Below are 17,981 nucleotides of genomic sequence, written 5' to 3'. Positions count from 1 at the left end.
TGAAACCCCTGCAGTTTTCACCAGAGACAGTGAATGGAACAGCCAGCTCCTGACTTTCATCCAACTTCTCTGTAGGAACTGAACCCCAAACCTGCAAATATTTCACCATTCACTAAAATGAAAACTGTCATTCTCATGTCTCAGGACACACATGCACTAACAAATGCAATACATGTGATAAATTATCAATATTGATATTCATTAATCAATGCAAATAATTAATACTTGTAAATATTACTTGTAAACTTGTTACCTGCTCAAAAGACTTGTAATGATCTGCATTGTCACCATCATAAGGAACAGGAAGAGGAAACTTGTGGAGGGACTCCAACAGATCAACAGGTATAATCTCATCACCTGCGATATTACAGACTGCACAATCTTGTTCTCTGCACCTTTTCATGGTGAACAAGTAATGGTGTCTCTGACAATGAGTTTCAAGGAACTTCTGAAGAACTGGATAGTTTTTGAGGTGTTTCTGTTGCATGTTCTTTTTGTCAAAATTTGGCTCAAGATTCTTAAGTATCAAACAATGCATCAATTTCAGCTTCAGAGGCTGCTTCATGAATGTTAATCTGTTTTCCTTTCCAGGTCAGTCTACCAAGTGTACTCCCAAGCAAATCAGTTACGGGTTTGATACAAGAATCAATTTCATTCTTGAGAGCATCATCTTTCATTACCTTGTTTCTAATGTCTGTCATTGTATTTAAACCACTGATTTGCTTTTCAAACCCCCTTTGCATTTCTTGGCGCATGACGCCAACTGACTGCAAAACCAAGTTCAAGACAGACATAACTCTTTCAACAGGATCTATGTTACTCTGACACGGAGCACATCTACCAGCAACAATGTATGACAATTTGTATTTTATGAAGAGACTCAAAAATCCTAACTGAACTGATACAAATGTGAGCCTGTGATCACCTCCACCATCACTAAACACCACCAATATAGGGTTTCCCTGATCTTTAATAATCTGTGTCTCATAGGTGAACTTGGTTGAAGAATAGTATTCTTCAAAGTTACATATACATTGCCATCATAGAATGATTTGTCAATGGAATCAGGTATCTGAATCTTAAATGCAACAGATGGTCTTATCTTGAATTTTGTGAAACCATGGTCACCAACAGAAAAGGCTTGGTCTTTGGAGACTAAAACTTGACGGCCCCTTTCCACAGCAGCAACAGGGTAGCCAGGTTCACCTACTTTTATTTGATGTTTGTCGTCAAGTGACAAAAATGTACAGAAAGGCTGAAATTTCATACAGAACTCCCTCAGATACTTAAAGCTTGCAGCTGCATAGTGGGAAGCTACATGCTGAGAGCGCAACTGTTGTGATTGAACCATGTATTTCACATTTAACTTCCCAGTATAATAAATGGCAGATTTGAAATAAGGGTGGGTTGGCCAAAATTGAAGCCTCAAATAGTTCTCACTGGGAATAGCTGTACCTTCTGGTAAGTTTTTTGATACTTGTTCTCGGAAATCATGAACAGAAATTGCCAAGGCCACGTGAGTGTGCTGTTCATGCTCTCTCTCATCAACTGCTTCCAATGCATTTCTATTAATAAAAGCCTGTACACAATCAAAAAAAGTGTCAAATTTCACAGGTTTGCCCCTATTTTAACTCGCGGAGATCTACTAAGTTCTCAGAGTCACCAGTTTGAAGGAGAATATCTAACCTAGCCTTTACTTCCTTTGAGATATCATTAACAACCTGTGAACTATCCCCAGTAAGGAAGCGATACATTTCTTGCATTACTACTGGCTTTGTACTGACTAGACCCTCAAATCATGACTGAAACTCTCTACGCATCATTCTAGTATGGTACATAGGTATCTGTTTGTCTGTGTTTGACATGACTTGCTTTGAAGCATTAAAATCTGCAGATGGAGGTGTACGCCAAACAAAATGAGATGTGCCAACATAATTTCCTGCACTATAACTGTATGTTTCAGTTTGGTAGGGCAGAGATAACTTTAGAATGTATCTCTACCTTTTCTGTCTATTGACAGGGGCAAAGTTATTCACAAGTAGGGGCTCATAAAATGGAAGAGAACTCGATTTAAGTTCAAGTGACTTGTAGCGATCAATAATAACTGGCATTCTAAGAGCATTGCCTGGTTTCATTTGAAAAGCAGATGAAGAACCATCATTTGTTGATCTAAGAGGTTCAAAGGCAGAATGATTTTGGTTCATGGCTTCATTACATTAATCAAGATATTATGAGTATTTGATTGTACATTAATGGTTCTCTTCGTCGATTGTCCATACCCTAGTGGAACCAGGCAAGACAATCATCGCAAGAAAAGATGAAGAAGACGCACTGGACTCAGATAACACTTTGAAATACCATAAACCATGTATCTATATTGTTACACGGAAAAGATGCACTTTCGTGTCTTATCTTCTAGGACAAGACGCAATGGACGACTGTGCTTTTCTATCCAGTGTTGTTGGTACCTGGTTTTGGTAGGATAGGTTAGAGCAGGGCGAAAAACGTCAGTTGGACAGGACATTAGAACTCATTTCTTTTGAACATCCACAGTTGAGTTGTCGAAGTCGCATGTCCACTTGAAGCGGGTGGTTCGAAGACGGACATCTTTCAAATCAATCCCGAGATCATCAACGAACAAGTCTAGTGATTCAATGAAAAATATATATTATAATGAAATCAAAAGCAACACTGTTTAACAATTTGAAAGAACCATATATGATATGGGCCTAAAATGGCCCCTTAAAATGCACATCATCATTTTGCTGTAATTCTTTGCACAGATATATATGTGACGTTTTTACATAATGATTATAATGTTTCAACTGCCCACAGTTTAGAAATATGACATCGTTAAGATAATCTGTGAAAGTCGAATTCGAGAGCCTTCTCTAGTGGAAATGAGCCATTCCTCTTGAAGTATGCCAACTTCTTCCTACAAGTTTTCTTTGAAAATTAAATATACATATTAAATCATAAACAATTAGCATTTGTTGTATCCTTACGAACCTTATTGTCGTCAACATTGATCAAAACTGGCGTTCCTTTTAGGCCAGCTGGTCTGCTTTCGTTCTAAGTGAGCGAAACTTGCTCCTTTTGGCCCCTGTGAAATTTATATTCCTTGATATGCATGTAGATGACAGCATGTGTACAGTGTCATCATCTACAGTCTCCCATACCAGTGATCCCCTCTCTCTGTTAATGGCTTTTCAAAGCTTCATGGAACTAGATGTATCCTCAGATGATGACATGCCCCGAAATCCTCTTACTTCTTGGGAGCTGAATGTTTTCTGCACTAAGTCTGATGCTTGCAACCTTTAAGATTAATTTATGCAAATTTTGATAATTTACAAAGTTGACAAAGTCATTAAAAAGAATGTAATGTTGATTCCAGATAATTTTTAATAATATTTTATTTAAATAAATATTCAATATGAAAACTTCAATAGCTGATGGAAAAGAATGTACATAGAAAATCTGTATAATGCTTCAAGAAATGCCAGTACAAACATGTTCTCCCCATTCTTCTCCATATGGGAAAAAATCCACCTGTCAGGATGTGGTTCAAGACCTCCATTTCCACAAAAGCAATGGCAGTGTCCCTGCTTCTGGCATGTGAATTATGGGTAAACAGCTGGTCTCGAATGCGACCATGCATTTTTTTCAAAAGTATCCTCTTTGTATGCATCCATCTGACCATGGTCCAGTAAGGCATCTACCTAAAAATAAGCATGCACATACATGTATTTTGCCTATATAGATATATAAGTTTTTACGTACCAGGATACAGTCGACAGGAGAGGTCTGTAAAGGAACATCTTTGTGTTTGCAAAAATCAATCATAAAGGGGAATGGTGGGGTGGCAAGTGTCTGAGGAATCTGGGATTATCAATACATTAGTTCAATGGAGCAATTTTTTATTTTTTTTTTGGGGGGGGGGGGTTAAAAGAGACCTTCAGGCTTTCATTTGTCAACTTTTATAATATTCAGTTTCATTTATATTGCATAGTTTTGAAACGAATTGAACGCACCCATAAAAATGGAATGACCTGACATCCCTTGGAATAAACTGTTCCAAGGGTATATAAGTCGGCTCTGCCGGCAGATAAGGCAGCTCGTAGGCGACAAATTGGAGAAGCCTGAGAAGAAGAAGAGTATTAGGAAGGCAATAGTCAGGAAAGTAGAGGCAAGGGTGGGAGTTAGAAATAGTTCCAACAGCGGTATTGGTGTCTGGGGAATTAAGTTGGGAATCAGGACGTAGTAAATCTGCATAAGATTGAGGCACCTGGTTCCCAATATTAATAGGAACCTAAACCGGAAACTCTGCGGTGCAGTATACCCAGTCTTATGAATACCTGGTAAAGCCTCTGATAAATCATTTTAATAGAAGCATATGTATATATATATATATATATATATATATATATATATATATATATATATATATATATATATATATATATATATCCCTTAAAAAGAACCCTTATATTTATTGTAGTTAGAGAAACACGTTCCAGTTTACCTCGACATAAAATTATGGAAGCAAAGAAAAAGATTTTAAACCATATTTAAACTTACTACATGAACAGAAAGATGCGTCTTGACCTTCTGCTGTAGGTGAGGAAAATAATTCCTGATTCCAACCAAGTAGGTATCGATTCGGTCTTTTAGACCCTCCAAAGAATCACTGAACTCCTTTTTGCATGTAAGGATTTTACTGATTTGTCAAATTAAAGAAAAGTTTATAAGGAACATTTTTTTCTTGATTCAAATTTTTTTTTATAGATTGTTGCTGTTTGAAAATTAAACTCATTTAGTGCGAACTGTTTCACTTAATTTCTTAATCAGCGTAAGTTTACATGATTACAAAATTAAAAGACTGATAGCCTCTGCAAAATGGCAAAAAAAGGTCCACTTTACTCCTTTCCAACCCTACCACAGCAAAATGAAAAGGTGCAATGTGAAGCTATAAAACAATCTACACGTGTCATATTTTAAAAAAATGTTGATACAATAATATATAGAAAAAGTTTAGCATGTTATTTAAACTTGGAATGGTGATTGATTGCTTATAATTTTAGTGGACACAATATATTTCATAAATGTTGCAAGTAAGTAAATTATACATATCAGGCGTATCATGATGCTGATTAATAAATAAAAGAAACAATACCGATACCTCTGATTTAATGTGAATAAACAAAGTTATCATTTAACTGGTAAAGAGGAGTGCACCATTTAAAACTATGTGTCCTTACATGTGTTTTTATAATTAACTTTTCCTTGGCGACTACGTAAATAATTGAATCCCTTGATATTTTGGTCCCAAATGCACTTGGTCACAAGACTCAGTCAGCATGATTAGCTGTTCCTGCTTCATTTCGGGTAACTCTTGAATGCAGGCTTTCAGTAGATGTTTTCTAATCCCAAAGTATTAATAACCAATGAAGTATTCCCACTGGAATATTTCTAGTTTAAAATCACAATTAAAAAAAAAGAATGTATCAATGCAGCTTGTACATGCATGTACAAAAAAAATTCTGTCCAATCAAATGCTGCGTTATTCCATGTGAAATGATTTTATGCAATCTTATATTGTCTGTATTGCAGATGAAACAGTCTCCAGAGAGATGGACGTCGCTAGAACAGAAGCAAACAAGAAAGATCGAGGCTTTGAATAAAGAAGACTGAATATAACAACTTTGTTTCTTTTATATTTTTCAGTGTACAGTACAACATGCTTATGACGAAGTGCTTGGGAAGGGAAAATATGCTTCCTTATAAACATTTGTTAAATCCGCCAATTTTATAACGTAAATTAAGTCACGGGGAATGAAAATCAGTTCGGTGTAAGCGTCAATTCATTCTAAGCGTATTCGCTATAACGGTGTTTTACTGTATACATAACATTTATTTATCATTGCAATGAGGCAAGACAGTGTATAGAAATATACAGGAAAAGTGTCTTTGGTTATTTCTAAAATAACATTCAGAAATATCGTACAATTTTATGTAACAGTTTTTGCATAAAAATCATATGAAATTTACTTGATATTCGCATGAAACAACAATGATACATAAGATATACATTTTCGCATGGATATCGTGCATGAAAAATATGTCAAAATCGCATGAAGTTTTCATGCGTGTTACTAATTTCGTCTCTTTCTCATGCGAAGAATTCGCATGAATTGCATATGAGATTCATGCGAGCCACTTTTGCCTGTGTATATTTGCATAAATATACTCGACTGAATTATGATTTCAGTTACGCGTTACAGTAATACATATTTCATAAATAAGACCTTTTCAGTGAAGCTTTAGAAACCTTACGATGCACTGTTTGTTACCTGATCCTGAAACAAAGTGAAATACTATGGTGAGGAGGGAGATATATAATAAATAGAACTAAAACAAAAAGATTTTTCGTTGAAAACGGAAGACCTTAATAAAAGACAAATCTCCCCACATCACATAATTCTGTATTCTTTGGGGGTTTTTTCGAGGGAAGGAGGTTTCAAATCCTCAACAGCTGGATCTTTATCCCCTGATGGTCATATTATATTTGTTTGCAAATTCCGTCCAAATTGTGAGTTGTGTTTATAAATTGTAACGCATTCCAGCATTTGGGCGCTTTACACGTGTGTCGGTAATGCTATCTGCCTTGGTTCAGCGTCGGCATAGTTATGAGATCACCGATCGTCTGCTTACATTCCAAATTTTAGAGGAAAGGATATAATACAAAGAATTATACTCCTCTAACAAAAGAGAAGAGAAGGAATGGAATCTAATAGTAAGTTTTGATTCTGTGTGTTCAACGTTATAATTTGGTATATTTGTTCAGTTTTATTTTTATATTAATTGAGATGATGGCCATGCATTGAGTCTATGGTTTTCTTACAAGTTTCGCTCTTTCTGATTTTCTCTGCTTTTAAGTGTTCATTTATTTTTAAATACCCCCTTTGTTAAGACAGAATTTTGCTCCACGGAACGAACCTTAGCTTTTAGATAACATTGCATCAAGCGTTAATCGACGTTGGCTTAACTTATGTTTAAGTTTAGGATGAAATCGTTAGATACTGATATACGATATCTCGGAACAAGCTGCTCTCTCTCTCTCTCTCTCTCTCTCTCTCTCTCTCTCTCTCTCTCTCTCTCTCTCTTTCTCTCTGATGTGTTTATAGGCAGGCATTATGTAGAAAAGTCGTGTTCAATAAGCAATTGCAACCGTAAATACTATTCTCTTTTGAGAAGTGGACAGGCATAGCCTACATCCTGTCCACTTCTCAAAAGAGAATACCGTAAATACATGTATCCAGGCAAAGCGGATTCGCCCAAAACATTTATAAAGACCCATGCAATATTACTTTATAAATAATGATATAAAATTATACGATTTTATTATCAATATTCAACGAGTACAATTGCCAGTGGATGACTTCGATCAAAATTGTTGCAATCCAGGGATAATTGAAATTGTCCAAATTTAGGACGATTAAGGCTTGCCTCAGCTAACCTTACATCTGTTTATTTGTAACATGTTTGATGTGGATTTTTATAGCACAGAGTTGTGTATTAAAGACAAATTAACTTTCAAAATAAATGCAGAAACATGATTGAGAACCGCAAAATTATATTGATTATTCATGTATGTGAAACCTAAGTAGGTTGCAACTTGCAACACTAAGTAGTTCAAATACAAAGACAAAAAATTATTGCTTGCATATAAGGTTTAAAAGCTTATTAAAAATCTGGACTTCTGAAAACTATTTACATCTAATGCATGAATTCATTTAAAAGTTAATAGACGTGCCAGTCTTCCCTATCTCATAAAGCTGTAACATTCATTGGACCACTTTTTCTTACCCAGTGGTCATTCTCTCAACAGAAGCTAGAATGACTATGTAAATTTGTTATTGAGAAAGACTCTTAACCGTTTCATTTACAGTGAAACTTCGTTCTCTCGAACTAGATGAGAGTGGTTAAAAACTTCCAGATACCCAAGTATTCGAAATATCAAGGGCGAATTACGTAAAGTATAAGTGGTTGGGACTTACAAATCTCTTTGGCATATCCATTGTATTCGTGATATCGGTGTTTTCGAGATACCGAAGTTCAAGTGTATTATACTAGCAGGTTTTGGTAGCAAAATAAAATTCTAAAAAATGTACAGCTCATATTGCTTTAAGAGATATGCTAATGTAATGACATATGATCTTGTAAATTAGTTGTGAAACTAAATTCAATCCATTATCGAACTATGCTCTAAAACTTTTATCAGTTTTCGGAAACAAATCGAGTGTACACAGTCACTCATCCTACTATGTATATTGAATATTATATTAAATACTAACATTTCAGAATCCTCGACAATATTATACGTGCGCAACAAAAACCAAACGACTTGCTATACTAAAACTAAATACAAGATTCACCCGAATACTACAGTATATTGAATTAGGTTCAAACAAGTTTAAAAGAAATTCAAATTCAGGATAGCATTTTCAAATCGATGAAAGTTGAATACTAGTACCACCTAAAAATCTAAAAGGTTTCTTTCAAATATGCAGAAATGGTTGATAATGAGAAAAGATTGAAAACAATTATTTTGAGGGACAGGTTTGGAACAATCCTTAAATGATGAAAGAACTGGACTTTTTTGCATTCATTTCAGACCAGAAGGAGAACATAGTAATGACAGGGGGTTCTTTCACAACTAGTGATGACACAGACTCGGTTATCACCGCCCAACCCCGCAAAACGTCGCGTATGGAGACCGGAAGTCGAGCTAAAGCTATAGATGCAGGAAGGACAATTTTCGATGACGCACACTGTGAAAGAGACTGGGCCAATGGACTCTGTCAGTGTAAAGGTGACGACAAAAGGCACTGTAAGTCAATGTTAAGTGAATTCCAAACAAGGTCTGACAGCTGGTCTGAAGATGAAATGTACTCATTCTTCGAGTTGATATTTAATTCAAGAAAATATATGTGACATCCTTTTAATGTATTCTATCAAAAAATCCTTATTTTGCAATATAAACGCATACTGAAGTTACAATAGTTTGAGAGTAAGGCAAATTTCTTGGTATTATAAACACTGGTCTGGCTTAACATGCATTTGAATGGGTTTTACATCATTGCAAGATATTCAAAGTGTATTTTTTTTTATTTAAACAACAAAAGTGGATTGTCATCATATATTTTGAAATTAACATAATAAAATGATAAAAATTGGAATAACAATGTTATCACTTTTATTCTGTATCTCCAGGTTGCTGTTACGTTTGTTGCTGGCCGTACTTAAAATACATAATAGCAACAAGGTTAGGGGAAACTCCTTTTATGGCACTTATTCCGTGTGCAGTGTTCGCTCTCAGAATCAAAGTCAGAACATTATTTGGTATCAAGGTAAGTCTTAATGTACAAATAAACTACACCTCTATTTACAAAATTTTAAAATTTTCTAAATATTCCCCCTAATTTGAGATCGGCAGTTGAAATCTTTTGGTCATCAAAATATACTAAAAAAAATTTTTGCTTTTAACTTTTATCATAATTCAACCTTAATTCAACTTTAATCATTTATAAAATTTATTTTATCAATATTATAGCAAACGGTAAGAAATCAGTGTGAATTGAGCACAAAAACTCAATGATTCACAGGATCTATGCAATCGGAACGTTCTAGACAAGGAAAAAACCAGTGATGTTATAACAATCTGATACAATATCCGACTTTGTTTACATAGAATATTTGACTAGTACTTATGCATATACTGGCGGCAAGTGCAGGGTCATGTCAGTGTAACGTGCGCCAAAAACACATATCTATGAACAACCATGCAGCATACATATATCTATAAATAACCTAACCCTAACTCCGACAAACAATAATCTTAAAGATAAGCAAAACGGTTATTTAAAAAAAAAAAAAAAAAAAGTCAACGATTGTTAACTTTGAGAAACATGACAGTCCAATCTTGGCTCGACTCGCATAAATGGACGCAGTTCAAAGGTCTCCTTGTACAACAACAAACCGAGTTTACCTAGTTACCTCATTGATAGGAAGTTCCTCAATCTCTGTCATCTTTGCAAGCTGTGTGGGGCTCGTGCCTCGCGCGCGTTCTCTTGACCTCACGTGTTTTCCCCGTCACTTCACACGTAAACAAAAACAGCTGACTACTATCACAAACCAGTAACACCCACGTTTTGCTCGTATATTTCATACAAATTTACCAATTTCGCAGTCGATATTTCTCCATAAGTTCAGAAGGGTTTGCTCAACAAAACTGAAAATTTTATTTCTATCTAGATTTTCATTTTTAAATTCATGAATAATTTCAAAACAGACCACTTTGGTTACACGGTTATTAAAAGAATTAAAGTTTCAGTATATATTTTCATTGTGATAGTCATCCATGGACATCATCTACAACTTTGATTTACTGGACATAAAACTTTGGACATAAAAATATATAGTCCCTATATTACTTTTATATAACTTTGTAGCAAGACTGCTAAACATATATTTAACGTGTTTATGTATGTATTTTTGACTATGTACAAAACATTGTCAACAGTTTTTTTTTCAGCTTATTATATTGTGATTTTTGCAGGGATCATTAGTAAAGGATTTCTTCACTTCTCTGTGTTGTGAACCATGCGCTGTATGTCAGATGAACAGAGAATTGGACCAGATAGGCATGTGATTTTGAATTTCCTAAACTGTCATATTTCATTTATCCTAATTGCATAGTTGTAATTTTCTTTCGATTTTATTTTATCAATGTTCATATGACATGTGCTTGCTGATGTGTAGTGATATCCTTCTATCATTGGTTTCTAAGACATGCAATATTTCAGATCTACATTATTGTAACTGTTAAATATATGTTCATATTTTTTTACATACATGTACATCTTTTCGTGCTTAAATCGCTTAAGTATTTTCAACTCTCAACAAACACATTATTATTATATAGAATACGTTTATACATATCATTGTACATGTTTTTTAGAAAAAAAAGTAAAAAATACTTGTTGCAGTAATAAATCTATTTGTTACCAGTCAAGAGTATCAGTACTGAGAAATATTGAACAGAATAGATTTTGTCTTTGTATGTAAGCAAGTTTTCATTTGGAAAAAATTTGGGTTTTTTTTTAATTCAAAATGTTTTGTCTTTAATTAATAAATCAATGATTTTATGGGTTTTTTGTTATTTTTCTAATATTGCATTAAATGTTTCAGTTTCATTAGTTTTCTTCATTAGTTTCATAAAAATTGATATAAACAGAATATATTTATAATATCAGATGTTTTTTCTTATAAATCTTCGTAAAATTTTGAGTCATTTAAAGTGAATTTTTAACAAACTATTTTTACTAATTGCATTATATTTTCCGGTCTTTTAGCTAAATTTTTATGGGAAGATGATGTACAAAAACTCTTTGTATGAAAAATTCGTGAATATTTCAAAGTTTAATGAGTAATTACAGGAAATTACTTGATACAGGCATGATGGAAGAGAAGTATACATGTCAAATAGGCGAAAAAAATGTGCAATTTTGGACCAAAAAATTTAATTTAAAATTGTTTCTTGTGAACGAAAGCCACAGACGGATTCGAACTGATGATCTGTGCTTCACAAGCCCGATCTGAGTTATGACAATAGAAAACCAAAACGATTGATACAAACAATTTAACAAAACATTTAAATCGCCATCTTGTGACGTAGTGTCTTAAAAAATATAAATCCAGGTGTATTCAGGTACCTTAATAAGGTTGGCCCTTATATCGACACGGTTGTGTTTGGATTTGGACTTGGCATTCGCCAACCTTAAAAAAGGTCAGCTATTGTTCTGGCCTATCAAAAATAAAGATTGAATCGAGAGTTTGAAGTTTTCACACCTAAAAGGTGACAAGAGTGAAACCCAGATTGAAAAAATACGAAACAAGTTTGAACATTTCCACCTTATTTTTGTTTTTTAGAGTTATTTCTCTTTGTTTATTCCGCTATGGTAACAAATCATTGTTTTCCTTTAAATCCATCCATTACTTTCCAAATAAAAGCTGAAATTAAAATTGATTTCTGATTAATTCGTCCTGAAAGAAATATTATTTATGTAATTAATTATCATTTGAATGGATAAATTAAATACTTGATGAAAAATATAAGCTTTGACGTCTTAATTGTTTGTTGATGATAATTATTGCATTCACATGCAAGTACATGTATATTACATTCTTTACTGAACATTACATAACTGCTGTCCATTGTGTTAATGTGTTTTTTAAAGATATTTTACCAATGAAACTACGATAATTTTATCATGCCTTCTCGCAAGGTCACAATTCGTGTCATAACTGCTTATGTGGATTTAAATTCTAAATTTTATTCTCTTCCCACTGAATGGAATTAAAATGGAATTGATTTAAAAACTTCAGAATAGCAGTCCCATGTAATTTCCTTATTTTCACCATCTTTGTTATTGAGCAACTTGTTTTCCTCGATCAGATTATTTTGCATTTACCATGCAGTATTTAAATTGCCCTTACAGAGTTACATTCAGCTCGTTTTACTGTGAAACCCCTTGAAACTCTATAATTGGAAAGAGATGGCAATTGTGCATGCTTTGTTTTAAGAAGAATTAGAGGTGTACCAGAGTGTCAAAATATTACCTGTCTATTTGATGATATTGCTGCGAGTATCATTTGAAGATACTTGTATATCTGCCAAAGGCTTCAAAATAATCCTCGAGTTTAGTACTTCTTGCGTGTAGTTGGCGATTTCTAATTGCAAAATGTTCGATCGTTGAATCTTCGACTCTTTGTGTTTGTGCCGTGACAAGAAAAGCACGCAACTGTAAAAACAACAACAACCTGCTACAAGAATACGTACATACTAAAATTGACAAAGAAAGATCTGAAAAAAAAAAAATGTTTAATATATTCCGTTTTTCTTCATGCTGAGACAAAACTTGCGGTAATATAAGTTTGTCCTCTTCAAAATTAGCAATTAAGCTATCATTTAAGTTGAACAAGATGGGCCAGTTTTTATTGTTATACTTTCATGTTAAATACTGAAATGTGATTGGTTAAGACGCAGTTAATAATCCGTTCTATTATCCTCATCGTTAGCAACCCACTAAGCAACGGGAAACATTACAAATTGTTACATGCGCGAAAATTATGCGCGTACGGTTCGCTGTAGAATTCACGTTATTCCTATATAAAAGCAGTAAAGTTTCCTTTAGAATCAAGACATTCAGTATAATAAAATAAATAGTGCCTGTTTGGGAGGATAACAGTTGAAATTGACATCCCCTCGAAAACCATTGTCGACCTCCGCTTCGCGTCGGTTGACAATGGTTTTCTCGGGGTGTCAATTTCAACTGTTATCCTCCCAAACAGGCACTGTTTATATAATGGTATCATTTAAAATTGCTGGGTGGCCGTGGCCAATTTTAGACTGTAATAATCTCCTTAAGAATAAAAATCGCTGAACAAATTGTAGATATATAAAATTACTGAAATTGAAAAGCTTATTTTAAATTGAATTAAATTAATAGAATTTTTCTTTATTAGATTATAGTTTATAGCTTGACGTATATCATATCTTTAAAAAAAAACAACATAAGGTATATCTTATGAGTAATTTGTTGACCACGCAGTCTCCTGAACTGAAAAAATTATTAGGAAAGATATTTAGAAAAAAACTTCCTTTTAAATTTTTAATCGACAAGATGTAAGTTAAGTGTAATGGTTAGGTTTATTTACAACAGTAAGGTTATTTATTCGTCTGAGCACGTTCCTTTAATTCAGATACAAAGAAACGCGTTCAGAAAGGTCACATACTTTACCAATGTCCCATTAGGGGACCTTTTAATTGCATTGCATAATCAGCATCAATGCATTATGTTAAATTTTAGCCTTTAATGAAAACAACCTTTACGTCCCTTTGAAACAACAAAGAAATGCTTTATTTTCATCTCGAGAGAAAGTTGTACGTCATCCTGTAGGGATCAACCTTGGCAAGTTCTTCGCCCAGGGTTCAAATCAGAGTCCTATGTTTTTCCCCTTTGCCTGCCGGGATTAGCCCAGGATTGGCAAGTAAACGAATGAACAGCCCTTAAGACACCAAACCAATTGCTTTTGACGTTTGTATTTTAAGTTACCGGTGTTAAAATTGCTTAGTGCAGCTACGTGAAATGCAATGATTTTTTATACAAAATGAAAAACATTCAATGACATTTTAACTGCACATACACTGTATACTCATGTATACTCATTTTATTTTTTCAATTCGTAAAATGTTATATAATTGATCTGTAACTTACATATTGCATAAAAGAGCCAGTTTGCGTTTGATCACTTGCCCATTTCCAGAATTTGTCATACATATATATCATGCACTAGGCTTAATATATTAAGCTTTCTGTTTTACAAAAGCGATGAGTTAGATAAATCTCATTTATTGGATTATGACTAGAAAATGCTTTACATATATAATAGGGGCATTAAATTTTTGCATAAAAAAGAAGCTTTTGATCACTGATTTAAAGAAAAGGGAATCGTTCTTTAAGTATTCTGAAGTGATCAAATACAGTCGTGTGTGGTCAAATCCAAGAAAGCCTGAATGGCTTTATAATAGATTTTATCATAAATCGATTCGTAGTATAATCACAGGCAAAGACACATAAACATGTAAATATTTAAATATAAATGAAGCGTGTATTGCAAAATTACAGTTCCTTTTTTGCATTGATGACATATCTTTAAAAAAGAAAAGGGGTTAGTAGTTTATCTTTTTGATTTTTGAAAATCACAAGGACTTTTCATTTATTAGCTTTAAGACATGCATGATATATATAAATATATGTTACTTAACATAAATTTGCAATATCAGACGTTAATCTATCTTTTTGACAAAGCCGTATTGTTCATTTTGAAATGGAATATTAAAATTTGTGAACCTTAGAAAATAACGCGTAAAAGAAAAAGAATCTCTGTTTTTGTAGCATTGTGAATAAAAAAAAATAATCATATTAAAGTTACATTCCCTAAGTATGATTCCCTCCATTTTTTACGGAAATTAATTGTACATGTAATTCACATCTTTATAGAAACTGCAAGGACTGGAATCTAAACGGTCCAGTTCTAACCAGTTTATTGATCGGTCGAAACCATCAGCAACCGGATATAATCATGATGATGTCAAACACAAATTCCCACATAAGATTACGTGGCTATTTCTTTTATTTTACGTGCTGATGTACAATAACAATAATTTAGTTACTATTATACTAACTTACTCTTTACGATCATTTTATTAATTGAATGAAAGATTCATATGGGTTGTGGAGATAACGATCATTGCAGTTTTTTGGTTTCTTTGTTTTGTTTTTTTGGGGGTTTTTTTAACATAAAACTGCTTTCGCGAGTTATGTATTTTTTCTGCAATTTAGCTAGCATCATAACCCGCATTATCATTAAAGAACGCATTTTCTTAACTACATACACACAAATTCAGTTTAAATATGAAATTAAAAATCTACGAAAGTTTGATTTTTACTAATATTTTCAAATCTTTCATTTTTACCTCACCTGAGCTGAAAGTTCAAATGAACTTTTCTGATCAAAATTTGTCCGTTGTCTGTCGTCGTTTGCGTTGGTGTTGGCGTTGTCGTTGTTGTAAACTTTTTTCATTTTCACCTTCGTCCCAAGAACCACTGGGCCGATTTCAACCAAACTTGGCACAAAGCATCACTGGGTAAAGGGGATTCCAGTGTTTTTTTTTTCAAATGAAGGGCCGCACCCTTTTTAAAGTGGGGATATTTTAGAATAATCAAAAATTTGTTGGTATTTTTCAAAAATCTTCTCAAAAAGTATTTGGCCAGAATAGCAGTAACTTGTATGGAAGCATTCTCAGCTGGGTCGTGTAGATTCAAGTTTGTTCAAAGCATGGTCAGCGGGGGGGGGGGGGGGGAGGATGGGGCCACAATAGGGGAGTCAAATTTCTAAATTGGAATTTATAGAGAAAAACTGTTAAAAATCTTCTTCTTAAAAAATATTCGGCCAGAAAAGCTTAAACTTGTGTGGAAACATCCTCAGCTAGTGTAGATTCAAATTTGTTTCAATCATGGTCCCCGGGGGTAGAGCGGGGCCAGAATTGGGGGACGAATTTTTACATAGGAATATATAAAGAAAATCTTTTTCTCAAAAACTGTTTGGCCAAAAAAACTCAAATTTGGTTGGAGCCTCATCAGATAGTGTAGATTCAAGATGGTTAAAATCATGGTCCCCGGGGTAGGTTGGGTAGGTGATGTGTTTGCTCAGGTAAGCGATATGGTCCCAGGGCTTCTTGTTTTAATTTTGCATACGGATACATTGATTCTCATCGATGTAAAAAGAAGCAAGACACCATAAACTAGTTGCAAGTGTCCGCTTTCTTGGTTACTGAAAATAACGATAGCAACATGGCAAATCTTAGCAATTTTAAAGAATTAATTTAAATATTAGCTAAGATAGTAACACTTAATAATCATTTGCCCAAATAAAGTGTTCAATAATTTGAAGTTATGTGAAAATATTTTGTAAGTAAGTATAAGATTTTGAATTCCCAAAACTGGTGCCATTAGTTACAATTTTCTTAAGTTAGTTCAAAATTGTTAGATTTCCATCTTTTTGCTCGTGACCATGGCAACCGGTCCCCAGAACAAAAATTAAAGGTTGTCTTGCTTGTTTAGTTATCTAAAGCTATCAAATTCTCACGCGTAAAGAATATTGGTGACTTTCAGTTGAAAATAAAATAAGGGATTATAGGAGGAATGAACCATTTCAACAGCTGTCAATCAAAATTGATGTTTCTATTAGATGTAAAGAAGCAAGCTAAGAAAAATAGCTAGCAATTTGGTTAATGAATTTATTTTACGAACACAAGAAAAACCGGAATCTTCAAACGGTTTTTATGTAACAGCCGATGGCGTTTCCAGGTTTATTTCTCAATTAATTTCTGGTCACGACCAACACGCATTCATTTCACGGGTCATAGATAGAAATGCACCAAAACACTTAACGCTTTCGGGAACATATCTGAAGAGTGGAAGTTATTTCGCAGTGGTGGGGCTAATGGGAGGAGGAACCCCCGATCTGTACATATATATATAAACGCTGAAAATTGGCCAAGATATCATTTCTTACCTGTCAGTCCTTGAAAACATAACCATGAACAGACTGCTTGTGTTAACACTGATTATTTCAATCCTAGGTAAGTATACTAGTTGTAGTGCCGGACAAATCATGTTCATATGGAATCATGCAGTTTTTAAGTTGTGCGCAGTGGTAATATTTCTATGGTTTTGTTCTTTAATCAGGGTTGGCGATGTGTTTGCCACCAGATACATCACCGGATGACTGCGAATGCGTTCCTGAATATTTAGACTGCTCTAGTGACTATGAAGAATATAGCAACTGGGATTCCCACTGTACCATAGAAAACCCAAATCCTAACTATGAATACAAATGTTGTTTACCTAAATGGTACTTTGCACCTATTCCGGAATATGATCCACTGGAAGGCAAGGTAGGAAATCAAAAAGCAATTGGAATTTAACCACAATTTTGTTAATTTTCGTTAAACTCTTTTTTTTCATGGATTACTAGTACCTTGTGAAGTTTATTTACAAATTCCAAACTTAAGTTGTACATGTGTTGGTAAAGCAATTGTCCATGAAATAACGAAACCGTAACATTTTTTAATTCAATGACAACCCGAGAATTTGACAAGACCTTTTAAAAGGTGGTATTGGAAACCTTCATAGTGTACTAATGTACTTCCTATCAAAACCAACAATAAAATTGAGTGCAAGTTTATAAATTTTTTTTCTCCAAAATTGGTTACCCAACAACGTAGCCCAATGGGTTACAGCGTTAATAAGAATCTGTAAGTCGTGAGTTCGAATCCAACCAGGGCCTTAACA

At 33.9% G+C, this 17,981-nt stretch overlaps 1 protein-coding gene and 1 long non-coding RNA gene across 2 annotated transcripts; one reads left to right on the top strand and one right to left on the bottom strand.

Annotated features, from left to right (window-relative positions):
* Window positions 1-235: 235 nt before the first annotated feature.
* Window positions 236-3,691, bottom strand: LOC136273726 (uncharacterized). The gene is made up of 3 exons (XR_010711952.1): window positions 3,550-3,691; window positions 3,010-3,315; window positions 236-2,935 (listed from the first exon to the last, which is right to left on the bottom strand). It is a non-coding gene; the product is annotated as an uncharacterized lncRNA (long non-coding RNA).
* Window positions 3,692-6,537: 2,846 nt separating this feature from the next.
* On the top strand, window positions 6,538-11,209 carry LOC105328685 (placenta-specific gene 8 protein). Its single transcript, XM_011429666.4, has 4 exons — window positions 6,538-6,793; window positions 8,675-8,890; window positions 9,274-9,410; window positions 10,619-11,209. The coding sequence occupies exons 1-4, from the start codon at window positions 6,781-6,783 to the stop codon at window positions 10,709-10,711; spliced, it is 459 nt and encodes a 152-aa protein (XP_011427968.3). The 5' UTR covers window positions 6,538-6,780; the 3' UTR covers window positions 10,712-11,209.
* The last annotated feature ends 6,772 nt before the right edge of the window (window positions 11,210-17,981 follow it).

Source organism: Magallana gigas, chromosome 3 (assembly GCF_963853765.1).
Source record: "Magallana gigas chromosome 3, xbMagGiga1.1, whole genome shotgun sequence".
Taxonomy (NCBI): Eukaryota; Metazoa; Mollusca; class Bivalvia; order Ostreida; family Ostreidae; genus Magallana; species Magallana gigas.
Note: the sequence above shows the minus strand (reverse complement) of the source record. Positions and strands in the feature narration are given on the sequence as shown.

Coding starts and splice junctions, on each gene's coding strand:
- LOC105328685 (XM_011429666.4), top strand. Junction 8,891..9,273: donor AGGTGACGACAAAAGGCACT/GTAAGTCAATGT, acceptor CTGTATCTCCAG/GTTGCTGTTACGTTTGTTGC. Junction 9,411..10,618: donor GAACATTATTTGGTATCAAG/GTAAGTCTTAAT, acceptor TGATTTTTGCAG/GGATCATTAGTAAAGGATTT.